We start from the raw sequence: 16,932 nt of genomic DNA, 5'->3' as shown, positions 1-16,932 counted from the left end.
CTGCCTGTTACATATATTTGGATTTTGCACAAATACAATATACCCTTATACCCATTTTTAATGGGAGCAGGGTATAAAAATACTAATTAGCGGCCGCGGCCCGAGTGTGGCATCCATGATGGCTGCATAAGGTAAAGCTTCCGCTTCCAGCCCCGTTTTATTTGACGGTAAGGTCATATCTTCATAGGAGGACATTCTACGAGAGAAGCGATTGGGTCGAATCCGAAATATGTCTAATCAATACTAGCTTCCTGCAAAGAAGCGTGTTGGACCCAGTCCCATACACCCTGTACACAGCTGACCTTCCTGTTATCGACAGAGACGACCCACTCACCGCCACCTACGCAGATGACTGCATTTGAAGCCTCCGTCATCCTGCAAGCTCAGCTGTCAAGCCTTGAACCATGGCTCCAAAGATGGAATATTGTGGTCAATGAAGCCAAGTCCACACACATAGCCTTCACCACAAAACGGCCACACGCTGCCAACAGAAAACACAGTAAAGTATCTCGGCTTTACCCTAGACAGGAGATTGACGTGGTCAATCCACATAAAGGCCAAAAGAAAGCGGCGCAGCCTGAAAATCCTGCAGATGAACTGGCTCCTTGGGTTCAGATCGCAGCTAAGCTTGAGATACAAAGTGCTTCTATACAAGGTTTTTCTGAAGCCAATCTGGACATACCCTATTATGTGAAAAACGGTGCAATCCACAAGGATCTCCCCATCCCATCCATCACCGAGGAAGCACAAAAGCTGACAGTAGTCAGAATTTCAACGGCTGTGTAAGCCGCTGTAACCATTTTGCATAATTATTGTATTTTGTGTTAATAATATAATATTTTGCTCGAAGGTTTTGTTGTGGATATAGAAATTTTGACAAACATACAGATAGAAATTCTGACGGACCAATTGAAAATTAAAATTATTAATTGTCGTGCTGTATGTCTAAAGATTATTTGATGTATGTATAGTCTTTGTACGTTCTTGTTGAATTGACAGAGATAGATAGAGAGACAGACAGACAGATAACCAGGCAGGCATGCACGTAGACAGACAGAAATTAAGACACGCCAATTATATATGTATATGGAATTGTAAGTATGTATATGTATATGTATATGTATATGTATATGTATATGTATATGTATATGTATATGTATGTATATGTATATGTATATGTATGTATATGTATGTATATGTATATGTATATGTATATGTATATGTATATGTATATGTATATGTATATGTATATGTATATGTATATGTATATGTATATGTATATGTATATGTATATGTATATGTATATGTATATGTATATGTATATGTATATGTATATGTATATGTATATGTATATGTATATGTATATGTATATGTATATGTATATGTGTATATGTATATGTATATGTATATGTATATGTATATGTATATGTATATGTATATGTATATGTATATGTATATGTATATGTATATGTATATGTATATGTATGTATATGTATATGTATATGTATATGTATGTATATGTCTCTGTCTCTGTCTCTGTATCTGTCTCTGTATCTGTCTCCTGTCTCTGTCGCTGTCTCGTCTCTGTCTCTTTCTCTGTCTCTTCTCTGTCTCTGTCTCTGTCTCTGTCCTCTGTCTCTGTCTCTGTCTCCTGTCTCTGTCTCTGTCTCGGTCTCTGTCTCTGTCTCGTTCCCTGTCTCTGTCTCATGTCCTCTGTCTCTGTCTCTGTCTCTGTCTCTGTCTCTGTCTCTGTCTCTCTGTCCCTGTCCCCTCTTTCCGTCTTATTTCCCCCTTTCTCCCTCTCTCCCGCTCTGTGTTGTCCGTCTCCCCTGGGCCCCCCTGCCGTTCTGTTCTTCTCTCTTGTCCGTCCCTCTCTCCGTGTTCGTCTCCCCTCGTTCTTTGTCCTTTTGCCCATCCCTCCCCCCCCCTCTTCCTCCCTAAACTTTTAGTGCATGTGCACTATTTTTAAATTGAGAATCTTTTATTTTTCTTTTTTTTTACGAAAAATTTTTTTAACGGCAAATATCGATTTACATTTTCAGTCGCATTGATGTCGTTGAAGATTGCTGGTATAAGATAGTTTATTGTGTGACAGTTAAAATAGTATATATAATAAAATATTATTTCCTTAGAATTTGTATGCTTTCGAACAATTTCTTTATTATATATAAGTGTAACGAGAACACAATGTTGCGCAATATTAATTTTCCGAACCTCGAAGGAAAAAATGTACATGCATCATAAAAACTAAGTGTGTGATACATTGTTGATATAAAAATAATTGAATCAAAAAAATTGGTTTAAGAGTTACAAGTAACACAGTAATAATGAATAAAGTAAGTATAGGCATATACATATATAAGAGTGTATGGCCCGGCATTGCCCGTAGAACGTTTTGTGCTTAAGATTTTAGATATTACCTGTGCAAAATTGAATTCTATTTAAAAAAATGTTTTAAGTTCATCGAATAAAGCACCAAATGTTGAAATTAGCGGTTGCCTCCCATGTTAGTCTTGTGATGAGAATCTTGTAGGCGAAAAATAATATTTTTATAATTAAGCCTTTGAAGCGTATTTTCCATTCAAGAGCGGTGAACTTTGCGAAATCGTATTTAATAAATTTCACAAACATCTTGAAAATGTTGCCAATTTTTCCTAAAGATCTTTGCACAATCCACCGAAAACTTTGCCAATTCAACCTTTAACCCGCGCTTATCATGCGAGAGGAGTGGACTTGCGAAAAATGTGAAACTCGTCTCAAATGAATTTTCGCAGAGATTATTCTAAATGATTTTGAGGCTGATCGGATGGTAAACAAAAAATTGAATGTAACATTTTCCGAATACTAACCATAGTTGCGGATGAAAATTAGGAAATCGCTGAATGTGGTGCTTTAAAAATTAATTTGAAGCCAATATAACATAATAAGAGTTTCTTTGACATAAGGTAACTTCGGTAAAAATTTCAGTTTCCCATAATCAGTCAGGATAAACAGTTTTGTATATAGATATATAAGTTGACAATGACCCTCGCGGTTGGAAGCGAGTACTTGCACCATAGCGCTGACGCACACAACAGTGCGGTTAATGATCTAGTTGCAACGCTTCGCAGCGGTATACCTGGCACACGGCGTGAGGTCAGCGTTACCACTTCCGCTTCAGATAATCAAAACGTTTAGCTTAGATTCAGATTCAGGTTTTGTAATTAACAAGAAGTTCCAATAAATATACTTCTCCGGCGCTGCCGAAAATATAATTGTCGAGCCCAGATAACTCTGGTAGCTAGTCAACATAAAGGAGGGAGCCCAAGAGATTGCCATTTATCGCTGGACCCCTACTTATGGAATCTGGAACCTTCATCAACACCTACATTACATGCTTTGTAAAATCTGGCAGGTGGTTTTTTCCACAGTGGCAAAGTGACTGTGAAAAATAATTAATATACAAAAAAAAAAAAATTATTGAGCTTCGGTAAACCATATAGAGAGGGTAGCAAAGACTATGATAATAACGATAATGTGTGCCTGAGGTGCGAGTCGTGATTCAAAGTGCATTAGTCGAACAGGCAGCGAGAGAGAGAGCTTAAGGCAGTGAGAAGTCAAATCAGCAGCTAGCAAATAGAAGCGCCCAAAGGTGGCAAAGAATAACTGTGGACCTCAGGACGAGATCTGTCGTCTACCGTTTGGACTTAAAAATTCGGGAAACTTTTTAAAAGGCTTTGTCTAACATGTAAGTAGCGCGAGAGAAAGCCCAATTCTTAAGGGGGCCGTTCAGTAGTTTGGATTCATATTAGCTAGTGGAGGAGCAAAAACATACTCAGAAAAGTAAGGGCAATATAAGAATATGTACGTAGAGCCAAAGAATAAGTTTGCCCTCAGATAATTTCTTGCCTTGCTAATTTTACTTCAGATTTCAAAATACTTTTCGATGTAACCACTGATGCGTCCGACATAGGCATAGGTGCTGTCCTATTCCAAGTCGGTAAGTTCATAACGTTGATTCATCCATCAATGAGAGGGAACTGGTAGGCATTGTAGGACGCAAGCTTCACTAATATCTGTATGGGGCTAAAATGATTAATATTTGTATTAATCATCAGCCACCCTCCTTTTACGTGGTCGATAAAAGAACAACGCCTAAAATTAATAGGTGTAAGGCCTTGATACGCATAACGCGAAACTCCACTATTGACCAGGCAAGGAGACTAAAACAATTGTCAATTGTTTTAGGAATCGGGCATATTTAGAAGAGGCACGTTTCCCCATGAAGCGTAATCTTATACTTTTCAGAAGCAAGACTCGCTTGGCGTTACGCCAATCTCATCATAAGCAAACGAACAAGTATAATTTATTGCTACGGCTAAAAAACAATTTCTTACTTAATATAGGAGGTCCCATTATTCAGATGGTAAACCTCTTTCCAGAAACAAACATTATTTACTGCGACAACGGGGCGTCTTTAAATACCGAAACCATCACCTTATTTTTAAAAATGTATTACTTAGCGATATTTATAGATATTTACAGCGTATCCAACGGGCAGGTAAAACGATTTATTAGTACGTCAGGAGATATTGCGAGATATTTAAAACTCGACAGAGGAGGCAACGTTACGGTTGAATTAATTTGATGGTCCTCAGTAGAATACAATAGATAAATACACTCGCAGATAAGAAACCGATTTACCTAATACATGATTCTACAGATAACATCAGGGACGAGGTTAAGGAGAAAATTACAAAGGCTTGTAAAGAATATCAGACGATAAGGAATTAATTTGCTCAGAGGAAAAAATATAAGCATAACTGGGAACTTCTGTTCTCATTATGGGGAGGATGGCAATAGAGACAACATAAAATAAGGATTAGGCAACTTTTCATTCCTTTACATATATTACGTTAAAGATTAATGCATTGATCTAGACTTTAAAGTAGGCAAGGTTCTTTCGATATGCAGTACCGCTGGCATACCCCTTGCCCTTATAGTCATAGCGAATGAGCTGATCACTGAGTGGATGGTAAGGTGCCAGTGTAGGAACAGGAAAACTTCGTAAAGCACTCAAGAAATCACTCCGCGTTCTTGTTTATAATATAATAGATGAATTTAATCCACATTTATCATACAAGGGAAAATTGGTGAAATGTGCGAAACACATCTCAAATGAATTTTCATAAAGTTATGATTTAAAGCCGTTCGGATGGTAAGCACAAAAATTTTATGGAACCGTTTTTTGTTTATTTACTACAGTTGTGGATGGAAATTCGAAAATCGGTAAAACAGGTATTCAATAGGTTTTAATATTTTTTGAAGTCAATCGAACAAAACTAAAACTTCGCGTACGATTCATTAAGTCGCGTTAACCACCGAGAAAGTTCGGCTTCTTCAAAAATGCATAAAGATAGTTTGAAAATTTGAATCCAAATCCAAATCGACCCCATATCTGTCAAGGAAGTATGAATAGTCAGAAAAGTATTAAGCAGCAAATGAATTCGGTCAAAGGGCTTTGAAAATGAATTTAAGGTCGATCGGATGCTAAGCAAAACAGTTTCATACAACCGTTTTCATGACATTTCCACACTTGAGGGTAGGATTTGCCAAAGCCCGATCTAAGCACCTCCATAAGTAGCTAGAGTGAAATGCCAGTTTCATAGGTTTTTAGGATATGCGTTAATCCAAAAAAAAAAAAACAAATATATGTTATAGTGACATATTCCCACATATGCACATTTATAGTAAGCATTAGAAGGCCTCATAATTGCAGTTGGGACTCTGCAATCGCTTATCGTTTGCAAAGCAATAAACATAAGTCTAATAACACGCTGCATAACAACTATTTTAAGAGAAACAAGTAAGAGGTTCTAGTCGGGAGCTCCCGACTAGGGGATACCCTGAACCCTCTTCTTCCAACATCAAATGCATATATATATTCTATTTTAGAAGCTTTATGTCAAGTTTGGTGACTCTAGCTCTTAATATTTACCAAAATTGCACAAAAAACAGGATATCGATATACATTTTTATCGATTGCTTGGAAACGGAGTAAGTTATCGATTATCGGAAACAAACTCGAACTGCGCAGGCACTAGGAGCACCTACATCTAATTTCAAGTCTCTAGCTCGTATAGGTTCTGAGATCCTTGCGTTCATACATACGGACGGACGGACGGACAAAATGTTTTTTCATACAACAACTTCCTATGGCAGCTATATGTTGTAGTGGTTCGATCTTAATAGGGCTTTTCCTATATTTGAGAATTATAGTAAAACTAATAAATGCCGAGTTTGGTCAAGATATCTTGAAAAACAAAATGTTTTTTTCATACAACAACTTAATTTTCGACCGATCGTTCCTATGGCAGCTATATGATATAGTGGTCCGATCCAGTTGGTTTTGACATATGTATGTGCTGCGTGCAACAGAAAGAGGGACTTCTGCACAGTTTCATTAAGATAGCTTTAAAACTGAGAGACAGACGGACATGGCTATATCGACTCGGCTGTTGATGCTGATCAAGAATACATATACTTTATTGGGTAGGAGATATCTCCTTCTATGCGTCACACATTTCACGACAAAATTATAATACCCTCTGTAAGGGTATAAAAATAGTTCCCTCAAAATGACTCGAGCTTGTAAAAGATGACACTACTTAATACTTTTACTACCTATTAAATAAAGACGCACGTGTATGTATGGTTGCATATATATTAAATGACAAAAACCTGGCCGAGCCTCGGAGGCAGCTTAAAGACATTCCCGTATTTACTAGAGAGCCGGCAGCACTTTACACCTTCAGGAGCAGAGTTTATTATGTACTATCTCTCTATCAGACGGACGACGTTAGACAGCAGCGCATTCTTCTCGGAGCAGTAGAAGGGAATCTGGATGGTCATGTGACTAGATATTTGGGTCTGCCAAACATCGAAGATTGGCCTTCTCTGAAGCAGAGAAAATTATTGGAGAAGGGAAATCTGCGAGCAGTCTGCGATGAGCTGGAGAAACGACGACAACTGCTAATATCCAACTTACATCTAGAAAGTAACAGTAGTAATCTTGTAATTTATCTACAGACAAGACTCTATTAGAAAAATAAATCGAAACTTACCTTATACACTATTCGCTATCTCGGACGTGAGATCTTTAGTTAACATCGCACAAAATGAGGGCATCAATAAAGAACTTGCAAACTTCGGTGTAAACAAATATAATTAAGAAACAAGTAAGAGGTTCTAGTCGGGAGCTCCCGACTAGGGAATACCCTGAACCCTCTTCTTCCAACATCAAATGAATATATATATTCTATTTTAGAAGCTATATGTCAAGTTTGGTGACTCTAGCTCTTATTATTTACCAAAATTGCAAAAAAAACAGGATATCGATATAGATATATATATATATAGGATATCGATTGCTGGGAAACGGAGCATCTACATCTAAAATTTCAAGTCTCTAGCTCCTATAGGTTCTGAGATCCTTGCGTTCATACATACGGATGGACGGACGGACGGACGGACGGACGGACGGACAGACAGACAGACATGGCTAGACCGACGCGGCTATTGATGCTGATGAAGAATATATATACTTTACGGGGTCGGAGATGCTTCCTTCTGCCTGTTACATACATTTGGATTGCGCACAAATACAATATACCCTTATACCCATTTTTAATGGGTTCAGGGTATAAAAAGGCATAATCAATATCCGGGTTCGAATCAATTTAAGATGAGTCCAGGTAATCAAGCTAACTATCAACCAAGATATTCACAACATCCTCAACCATTACAGCTTAATTTTAACCCACACAAGTACTCATATAAATTGACTTATGCACCAAAAATGATTGATAAACAACATATTACGTACGGACGAAATTAATTTGGTTCCCAATAGAATTGAATAGAATAGAATCACAATCTAAGTGTAATAGCAATCCATTTCTTTAAACACAACAACAAGCCCCCTTGCCCAACAGCACAAACTTTCAACTAAGACGACCAGTTAAGTGATTTAGACCATCGGAAAGTGAAAAAACCAAAATGTCTATAGACGAGGTGAGCCGATGCTCAAGAATACAATCACAACGAAGAGAACTACGAACAACAGATGTTTGAACAGGAGTACTATGACTACAATCAGATTCAAGGTCAGGTTAACTATGACAAATACGAGGCACCAGGTGAACAAAATCCAAATGACCTAGAGTTCAACGAAAATTTTCCGTTAAAAGCTTTGGACAAACTATCTAGAGATAGCACAAAAAAGTTATAAATACAAATGTCTAATTGACATAGGGTCTACATTTAACATGATGCGAGAAAATATGCTTTCCCTCCCAAATTAGAATACAAAATTTGATGTTCTTACATAACAATAAATAAATAAATTATCTTACCCAGTAATAACTTAATCAAAAGCCCTCACCTATTCTATTCGCATAATTTCTCTAACGATTACGACATGTTAATTAGCAGAAGATTTGCTCAATACTGCACAAACTACTTATTATAAATTACAAAATTGCACAGTTACTCTTTTTGACAGAACACACCAGTTGGTTAATTCAGGTCAAGAAGAACATCAATCTTTTTATATACAAACAAGTAAGAGGTTTTAGTGGGCAGCTCCCGACCTCTCATTTCAACACCAAATGTAGTAGTTAAGATTCATTAATAAAAAAAATTTCCTCGATAGGGCTCGAACTCGCGACAGACCGCACCACTTACCACTGCCCCTACTCAACAGCTACACCAATAATTGAGTCATACGAGAAAAAAAATCGAATTAAAATAGCAGCACAGAAATCAATACAATCGCAATTGCAATGCTATTGATAGAATTCAAAGAAGACGCGCATGAATGTGTGTGGGTATATGTATACAGAAATTGTTGGAATTTGCGCTCGCTGCTGCTAAAACGTGCACAGTCAAAACTTTTGTGTGTCTCTTAACTGATTTTAATGAAATTGTCTACATTCTATATTATTGTACCATAGAATATTTTTGTATTCTCAGAAAGTCAAATTAAATTGTGGCTTAAATTGGTGTGCAACACAAGTAGGGTCACTTGATTTATAGCTTTGTGTTGGTATCGGGGAGTTGGCGGTAGGTATAAAATAAAAGATACTTGATATATATATATATATATATATAGATATACTGATACTATATATATATATATATATATATATATATATATATATATATATATATATATATATATATATGTATATATATATTATATTCTAGAAGCCACATATCAAGTTCGGTGACTCTAATATTAATAATATTAACCAATTTAATATTTAATATTGAATATTTACCCAATTTGCTAAAAAAACAGGATGCCGATATCGATTTGTATCGATTGCTTGGAAACGGAGTAAGTTATCGATTATTTATTATTTATTAATGGTCGACAAACCGAGATTCTTCCTCATTATTCAATAGGGTATAGAGTAGATAATAGAAGCCTAGTTAAAGAATACAATTTTCTAAATAGCATCACCGACCGATGGAGGTGTTTTATTTGCCAGTCCGGCCAGCTGTGCCCCTTTTCACAGCTAATTTTGTCAGTAACGCTATTAGAGCCTACATCTAAGCAGAAGGTTGTAAGTAGGAAAAAAGTGTTCTCAAGTAACATTAAAATAATCTTAATTTGCTATATTAATAAAGAAAATACAATAAATAGGAAAAATGAAAGTAAGAAGATTGTTAATAAAGTAAAGCAATGTAAGTTAGATAAAGAGTGTTAAGTAGATAGGACAAAGAGAAAAGTAATGGGAAATCACCGGTGGGGGAAAATTTTTTCAGCCTATCCGGCCCCTGCTCCTAGCTGGGAATGGTCAGCGGCTTCCCGAAAGTATCCTGAAAGCAACGATTTTATCAGGGGTAGAGACAGTTCTGTAGAGAAAACGCGATGCAAACTATTATAATTTTTACATAGCACGCGAAAAGGATTGTGCATAGCGTAGTCTGTTGTGCACGTAGATAGGAATAAGGGGCGATAATTTCTGATTGGTCTGGACGGAACAGAGAACTGAAGACGACCTAGCAGAAAAGGAGAATCTATGTCGCCAATAATCAAACTATGTAGGAAGACAACACCGAGAATTATCCTACGGTTGGTTAACGACGGAAGATTAAGAAGAACCAGTCTGCCTCGTAAGGCAAAAAGCAGAAATTGCTTCTGAACAGATTCAGTACGATCCTGGCTATTCTTATACTGCCAAGACCAGATGCAAGATCAGTATTTAAGGTTGGGCTAACAAGAGAGATGTACAAAAGTTTCGATTAAGAAAGGATCGTTAAACTCTTTAGACCATCGTTTAATGAATCCAAGTACACCTTTTGCCCCATTAACGATGGTATCTATATGCAGATTGAAGCTAAGTTCAGAATCAAATAGAACACCTAGATCCTTAACTGTTAGTATACGTTGCAATGGAGTATTTTCAATTGTATAGCTGACAAGAAAAGGTGTAGTGCGATTAAATGTCATAAACATACAATTTGAACAATTTAGATGCAATTGATTGGCTGAACACCAAAATTGCATAGCGTTCAAATCGTCTTGTAGACGAGAATGATATAGTGGATTCGTGTATTATATATATAAGTTTCACGTCAACCGCATACATAAGTACACGGGCATGTGATATAACCGAGGGGAGATCATTTACAAAACGAGTAAAGAGTAAAGGACCAGGATGACTACCTTGAGGAACACCAGAAGTAAGGTGAACTCGTTTAGAGGTAGTCAGCCTCAGCATTACTATTTGGGTCCTACCTTTTAAATAAGAATTAATCCAAAGCAAAAGGGACAGAGGGAAAACTTGACCGAATGTTTGAAAAGTAAAATGTCATGATGCACAGAGTGAAACGTCTTACTGAACTCAGTGTAAATGACATCAGTTTGCATTTTCGAAAGGAAAGCATCATTTACCAAGGAAGTAAACTCAAGCAGATTGGTCGTAGTTGACCGATTCTTTACGAATCCATGTTGAACAGGGGAAACAACTGATTTGCAGAAATGCTGCAAATTCGAAGTGATTATTTTTTCAAATAATTTAGGAATAGCGGACAGTTTTGCAATGCTCCTGTAATTTTGTATATCAGACTGCCCACCTTTCTTTTGAAGAGGAATGATATAAGATTCTTCCAAAGAGATGGAAAGACAGAAGTTTCAAGGGATAGATTAAAAAGCTTTAGCAATGGATAAAGAAGGGAAGAACTACACTCCTTGAGTAGACAACTAGAAATATTTTCCGGCCCAGGAGAGTAAGAAGATTTTTAAAGAGTTTATAGCTAATAGGAGAGAGGAGTGTGAAATAATGGGAGGAGGTATAGAACTAGCGGAAGAAATAGTATAAGGGTAAGAATAAGTATTGGGACAGACTGAAGAGTAAGTTGATTAGAAAAAATTAGCAAAGAGGTTAGCAGAATCAGTGTCATTGCTAGCTTTATCCAAGCAAAGAAAAAAAGAATATGGCAAACTTAAAGATTTACGCTTCAAGTTTACAAAATTATAAAACTGTCTCGGATTTTGTGCAAATTGCCTTTTACAACGAGTTAGATAATTCTCATAGCATTGAGAATTAAGAAGAAAGCAGTTCAACTTGGCTATGGAATATTTAGCCAAGTCTGTACACGAACCAGACTTTTTAAAATATTTAGATTTTACATTTTTTAGATGTGATTATCGGAAGCAAGCTTGATCTGCGAAGGCACTAGGAGAACCTTCTGATATCCTTGAGTTCATACATACGGACATACGGAAGGACATACAGACGGACATGGCTAGACCGACTTGGTTATTGATGCTGAACAAGAAGATATATACTTTATGCGGCGGAGATGCTTCCTTCTGCCTACATACATTTGCACAAATACATTATACCGTTTCTACCCATTTTCAATGGGTTCAGGGTATAAAAATGATTATAATATGTATTAATATACTAGCGGGTATAGCCCGGCCTTGCCCGTGGCACGTACAAAATAAATATTCTCAAAAAGCTTTGAAAATGATTTAGCAACTGATCGGGCGGTAAATAAACAACTTTCATACAAACGTTTTCCGTCAATTTACTACTGTTGCGGGTGGAATTTCCCAAATCGTTAAAACACGTATTCATTATGATTTTATGTATAGCTTTACAAATAATTTCGAAGCAAATCGGAAAAAAATTAAAACATCACCAAAAAAATCTTTGAATTGCACTTTTTACCGAGGATGCTTTGATCCTGCGAAAAATGTAAAACAGGTCTCAATTGGTTTTTCTTATGGATCCTTGGAAAGGAATTTAAGCGCGAAAGTCACCCATCAAATTTTTGACACCCATTACCACCAAGAAAAAAATGCGAAACACCCCTGAAATGAATTTGAGTAAAGATCTTTGAAAATGAGTTTGAGGCCGATCCGATGGTTACCAAAAAAGTTTCATACCAACGTTTTTCGCTAACTAACCACTGTTGTGGGTGGAATTTTCCAAATCCCTGAAACACGTATTCATTAAATTCTTATGCAGAGCTTTGAAAATAAGTTTGAAGTAAATCGGACACCACTTAAAACTTTGCCCAAAAAATCTTTGAATCGCATTTCTACCGAAGGAGTTTAGATTTTGCAAAAACTGTGAAACCCCTTTTTAAATGATTTTCCATATAGATCGTTGAAAATGAATTTGAGGTCGAAACGTCATCCACCAAATCTTTGACCCCCATTTCCACCAAGGAGGAATAATTTTTTGGAAAAGTGTGAAACACCCCTCAAATGAATTTGAACAAAGAACCTTGAAATTGAGTTGAGGCGGGTCGGATGGTAAACAAAAAAGTCTCATACAAACGCTTTTCGCGTTTTAACGTACAGTGAAAATTACAGCTCCCTATCTCTTACGGTTTGGGCTGTGTGTTGATCACCAATCAGTGAGTCAGTCAGGACAAACCGTTTTATATATAGAATTAAATGGTTATAATTTAATTAGTCACATTTTTTGAATATATATAATCAGAAATAATATCAACAAATAATTTTTAAAAATAAAAGTTGAGACTTAAAGACAACTATACATTTAGATTTATAGAATTCCACATACCCATATAAAGAATTAAAATCTCAGGTAGATAAGTTTTAAAAGCCAAAAAATGATAGAACCGTCTATTCTTTATCAACTGGATGAGCAAAATATTTTGCATGTCTTTACTTCTGTATTCCACTTTATTGAGCTTAACTCATTCCAACCAATGATGACAGTAGCATTTTCAGGTCCTTAACCCCCTCAAGCTTTTCTATATATGAATGATTTAATAGTCATTGGCTTTTCTGTAAAACATATGATAAAATGTTTTTGATGGGTGTCAGAAGCACAACCTTAAGCCGACTTCATTGAGAAATAGATTTATTGTATTCGCAATTATTACAGGCGTTTTATTTTAAAAAATCTGATAATTCTCGTCTCATAACATTTTTTTGAAAAAAGAATGTAAAACTCGAATTGTCAGCTGAATGTCAGCCTTTGAATAACTAAACTTCTGCAGTACCCTAACTCTGTTCAGGTAGTAATTCGTTGTTGTCAAAGCCCTTCCACTTTGCTGGAGGAACCTTGCACTTGGTAGTCACCAGGTGAATAAATTGCTCCACCGTTAGCTCCAATAGATGCGTCAGAGAACCCGAAACGAACAAATGATTCGATCTTAAAAGTTATTGGAACCACCGATTGTGACAGCAAAGACTGATTTATAAGCTTCAGTTCGGTGTCTTTGTCATTGACCAGCGTAACTTGAAGAAGCTTTTTATCCCAGTCGTGCTTTAATAACCATAACTCTTGTATGAAGATCTTGCCTAGAATCAGTATTGGATTTAAGAACCCCATGGGATCAAGCACTTGAGCTAATTGTGATAGCAGTGTTCGCTTCGTAATATTTGTTTTGGCTCACCCAATATATTCCAAACGCTCAAGTTGCGTCCTTAGCTTTGAGCATTAAAGGCTTTCAGTCGTCTTCAGAGCAATTACTACTCCATTTATGCTCTTTAACTGTTAATGGAGTAAAAGTTTCAGACGCAGCACTTCAATGGGCGTGACATTGCCTCAGTATGCAATGGAAGTTGTGATGAGATTCTGTTACTAAAACTTGTCTATACATATTGGCTATATCTGCCATTAAAACGAACCTACAAAATCCAAATCTAATTTTCTTCTCAAAAAGATATAGCTGTCGGCCCGACAACAATAGTAGCATTTAGTGAGACGCCGTTAATAAAACTGCAAAAAGACTCAAACACAAGATGACGGGGCAAATGTGTAAAATGCTCCTTACCCCAGCGGCCTCCACTATTTCCAAATGGTCTTGGGACGTATCTCCCTGTTTTTGCAAAGCCTCAAAGCCTCCTTTGTGGAAAATGCTGATCAATGATTTTTTGGCGAAGTTTTTAGTTTTGTCTTAAGCTCTTAAGTTAACTTTCTTGTCTTCAACTTTTTGTTAAAAATAAATAAGATTCTTTTCATGATGGCTGACTGGACCAACTCTTGTATGATAGAGCATTTTAATAAATGAGTGTGCCTTTTTCTGCCGCTGGCACAAAAGAATCTACTAAAAACCTAAGGCCATTGAAATATCTTTGGTTCGCTACATATGCATTGATTTGACTTGAGGGCACATCCACATGATGCTTACATATGTATGAAGATCTACCTCAGCAGCAGCGACGTAGTGCACGATGCGAGATACGTTCGGCTCAGGAGGCTCGGCGTACGGCTGACACTCTCAGTCAAGCTCTCAAGGGGCTTTGTCGCAACAGAAATTCTATCAGCGACTTTAAGGAAAATTTGAAGCGTTTATCTTTTGTATGCTTAGTGGCCAAACGTTGCTTCCCATTTTGCATTGAAACATTATGTTTTGTAATATAAACTTTGTTTATCATTCTCTTTATTCATTTTCAATGCTTGAGTCAAACCTAAAATATTCAATTTTGTAACTAAACATTATTTTAAGCTTCCATATAATGTTGACTATCGTCAACAATGCTGAATTACTAATAATTTGAATCCCGATAGCTGATTTACCTTAAGAGACAGAGATAATACTTTTAGCTCGCAGATATGAACAACGAATCACTCAATGCATACCGCACTGTGTTGCTAATACATGTGACAAATCACCATACGCTATTTAAAACCGAATACAAATCTTTTGGTATAGCTGCAAGACGTATTAAGTGCACCAAAGAGCTCTGCAGTAGCTCTTTTACTTCAACTAAGGTCAATAGTCCAGATTAAAGCTCAATGTAAAAGGCAGAATACTGTTTACAGTTCAATGTACAACATCTCGATAGATATTATCAATAGTTGTTCAATTCAATGAACATATTAAGAAATGTAAGAAAAAATACTAAGTAGCGATGATGTTGGTAGATAATCCTCTTTATACTATATTTAAATTTGTGGAACGAGCACCGTCACCAAATATTAGGTGCAAGCAACAGCAGTACGACCCGAACTAATATTCAATCAATTTTTTTCCTTATAGAAAAAATAAAACAGTTTATAATTGTTTAATTGGCGCCCGAGCAGGGACCGAATGTCGTAATAGGATAACGCAAAGCGAAGAACCCATTCCTTGTAAAAATACCCACTATGCACCACAAACAAGTTTAAATGTTAAGTGCCTCAAACAGATACAATGCACTTGATCTCACCTAACACCTAATTAATTATACTTCCCTTAAGCATCTATTGCATTAGTGTCTTTTTTGATGGTCGTCCATTATAAAATAAATCTTATAAAAAAAACCGTTTACCGATGGCCAAATGAAACACTGCATTCGCAAACACTCCGATTCTGTGACTCCCAAAGGACCATCCCGAATAGAAGGGTAGAACCATACCGGCTCTAAATAATATAAGTTTATAATAATAGAAGAAAATAATAAGGCATAATAAATAAAACCTAATAAAAAAAGAGAGCAAACACAGTTTTCGCACTTTCTACCTAATTTCGCAAGCAAGTGAAGAAGTCTTAAGTTGTGTAGGAAAGAGATCTTTCAGACGCTAACATAAAGCTTGGTCCATATAGTGTGTGCTGTCCACGAAATGTACAACCCACAAAAAGTAAGTCCTGGACTTAAACAAGTGAAATTTTTCCTTAGTAAAGGATACGCTTCAGGGAGGTGAAATAATACGCCAGGCTATTAATGAATAATTTGGCGAATAGTAAACCGATATCACTCTCACGAGATTTACAAACTTGCGGGTATCAGATGCTCTCACTGATTCATGGTCCACCAGTTATCTTTGATCCCTAATCAGATAATTGTACATAAAGACACACCAGAAATATTAAGGGCTTTGACGGTTAGTTACCGAGGCAAAGCTTTGGGGACGTTCGTACGAGGTCGAAATGGCGATTTACCTCGACTCCTGTCTATCAAAGAGCCAAGGGATCCTTACCACGCCTTGTAACTGAGCAGCTTGGTAGAAAACCAAGTACACAGCCATTTTATTATTCCCAAAACTAGACAATAACCGCCACCTTTATCACCAAGAAATTTTACAGTTCACCCTAATACTAGATACCGACCAACAAAAATTATGCTAAGTAATAGTTCTGGACAGTGGATGAACTTCGTTCCCTACGACGAATAACGAATTATCAGATGACACAACCAACCATAGCCCTACAAGCAAAACAATTCTCCAGCTGACAATAGCACAATACGCTATACCCTAACATTTCTTTGAGTATAGACAAGCATACCCGTTGCATCCGCGCCCACTCGCTCCCAAGCCAGAGCCCAAACCTGTACCAATAGAGCTCCATGTGGTCTAGAAATATTAATTATATGGACAGGCCTCAGGTGAATGATTTGGTGACCCGACAAGTGAAGTGTACTCGCATATAATCCGACCGTGGTTTATGCCTCAGATGTTCATTGTTTAG

The 16,932-nt window shown here is 36.8% G+C and overlaps 1 protein-coding gene across 3 annotated transcripts in view; it reads left to right on the top strand.

Annotated features, from left to right (window-relative positions):
- The first annotated feature begins 2,167 nt into the window (after positions 1-2,167).
- Positions 2,168-16,932, top strand: part of LOC115760482 (obscurin) — a 236,881-nt gene continuing 222,116 nt past the window's right edge. For 2 of the 3 annotated variants that reach the window (XM_030701819.1, XM_030701818.1), the window contains exon 1: positions 2,186-2,336. In XM_030701819.1, the coding sequence (XP_030557679.1) occupies positions 2,328-2,336 (9 nt within the window). In that variant the 5' untranslated portion in view covers positions 2,186-2,327. Of the gene's footprint in view, positions 2,337-16,932 lie in introns of all 3 variants that reach the window. The other variant, XM_030701822.1, reaches the window with a different exon arrangement.

The sequence above is a fragment of the Drosophila novamexicana genome, unplaced genomic scaffold (genome assembly GCF_003285875.2).
Source record: "Drosophila novamexicana strain 15010-1031.04,08,12 unplaced genomic scaffold, DnovRS2.1 tig00000458-arrow-arrow-pilon, whole genome shotgun sequence".
Classification (NCBI taxonomy): domain Eukaryota; kingdom Metazoa; phylum Arthropoda; class Insecta; order Diptera; family Drosophilidae; genus Drosophila; species Drosophila novamexicana.
This window is presented reverse-complemented; position numbering and strand designations above follow the sequence as displayed.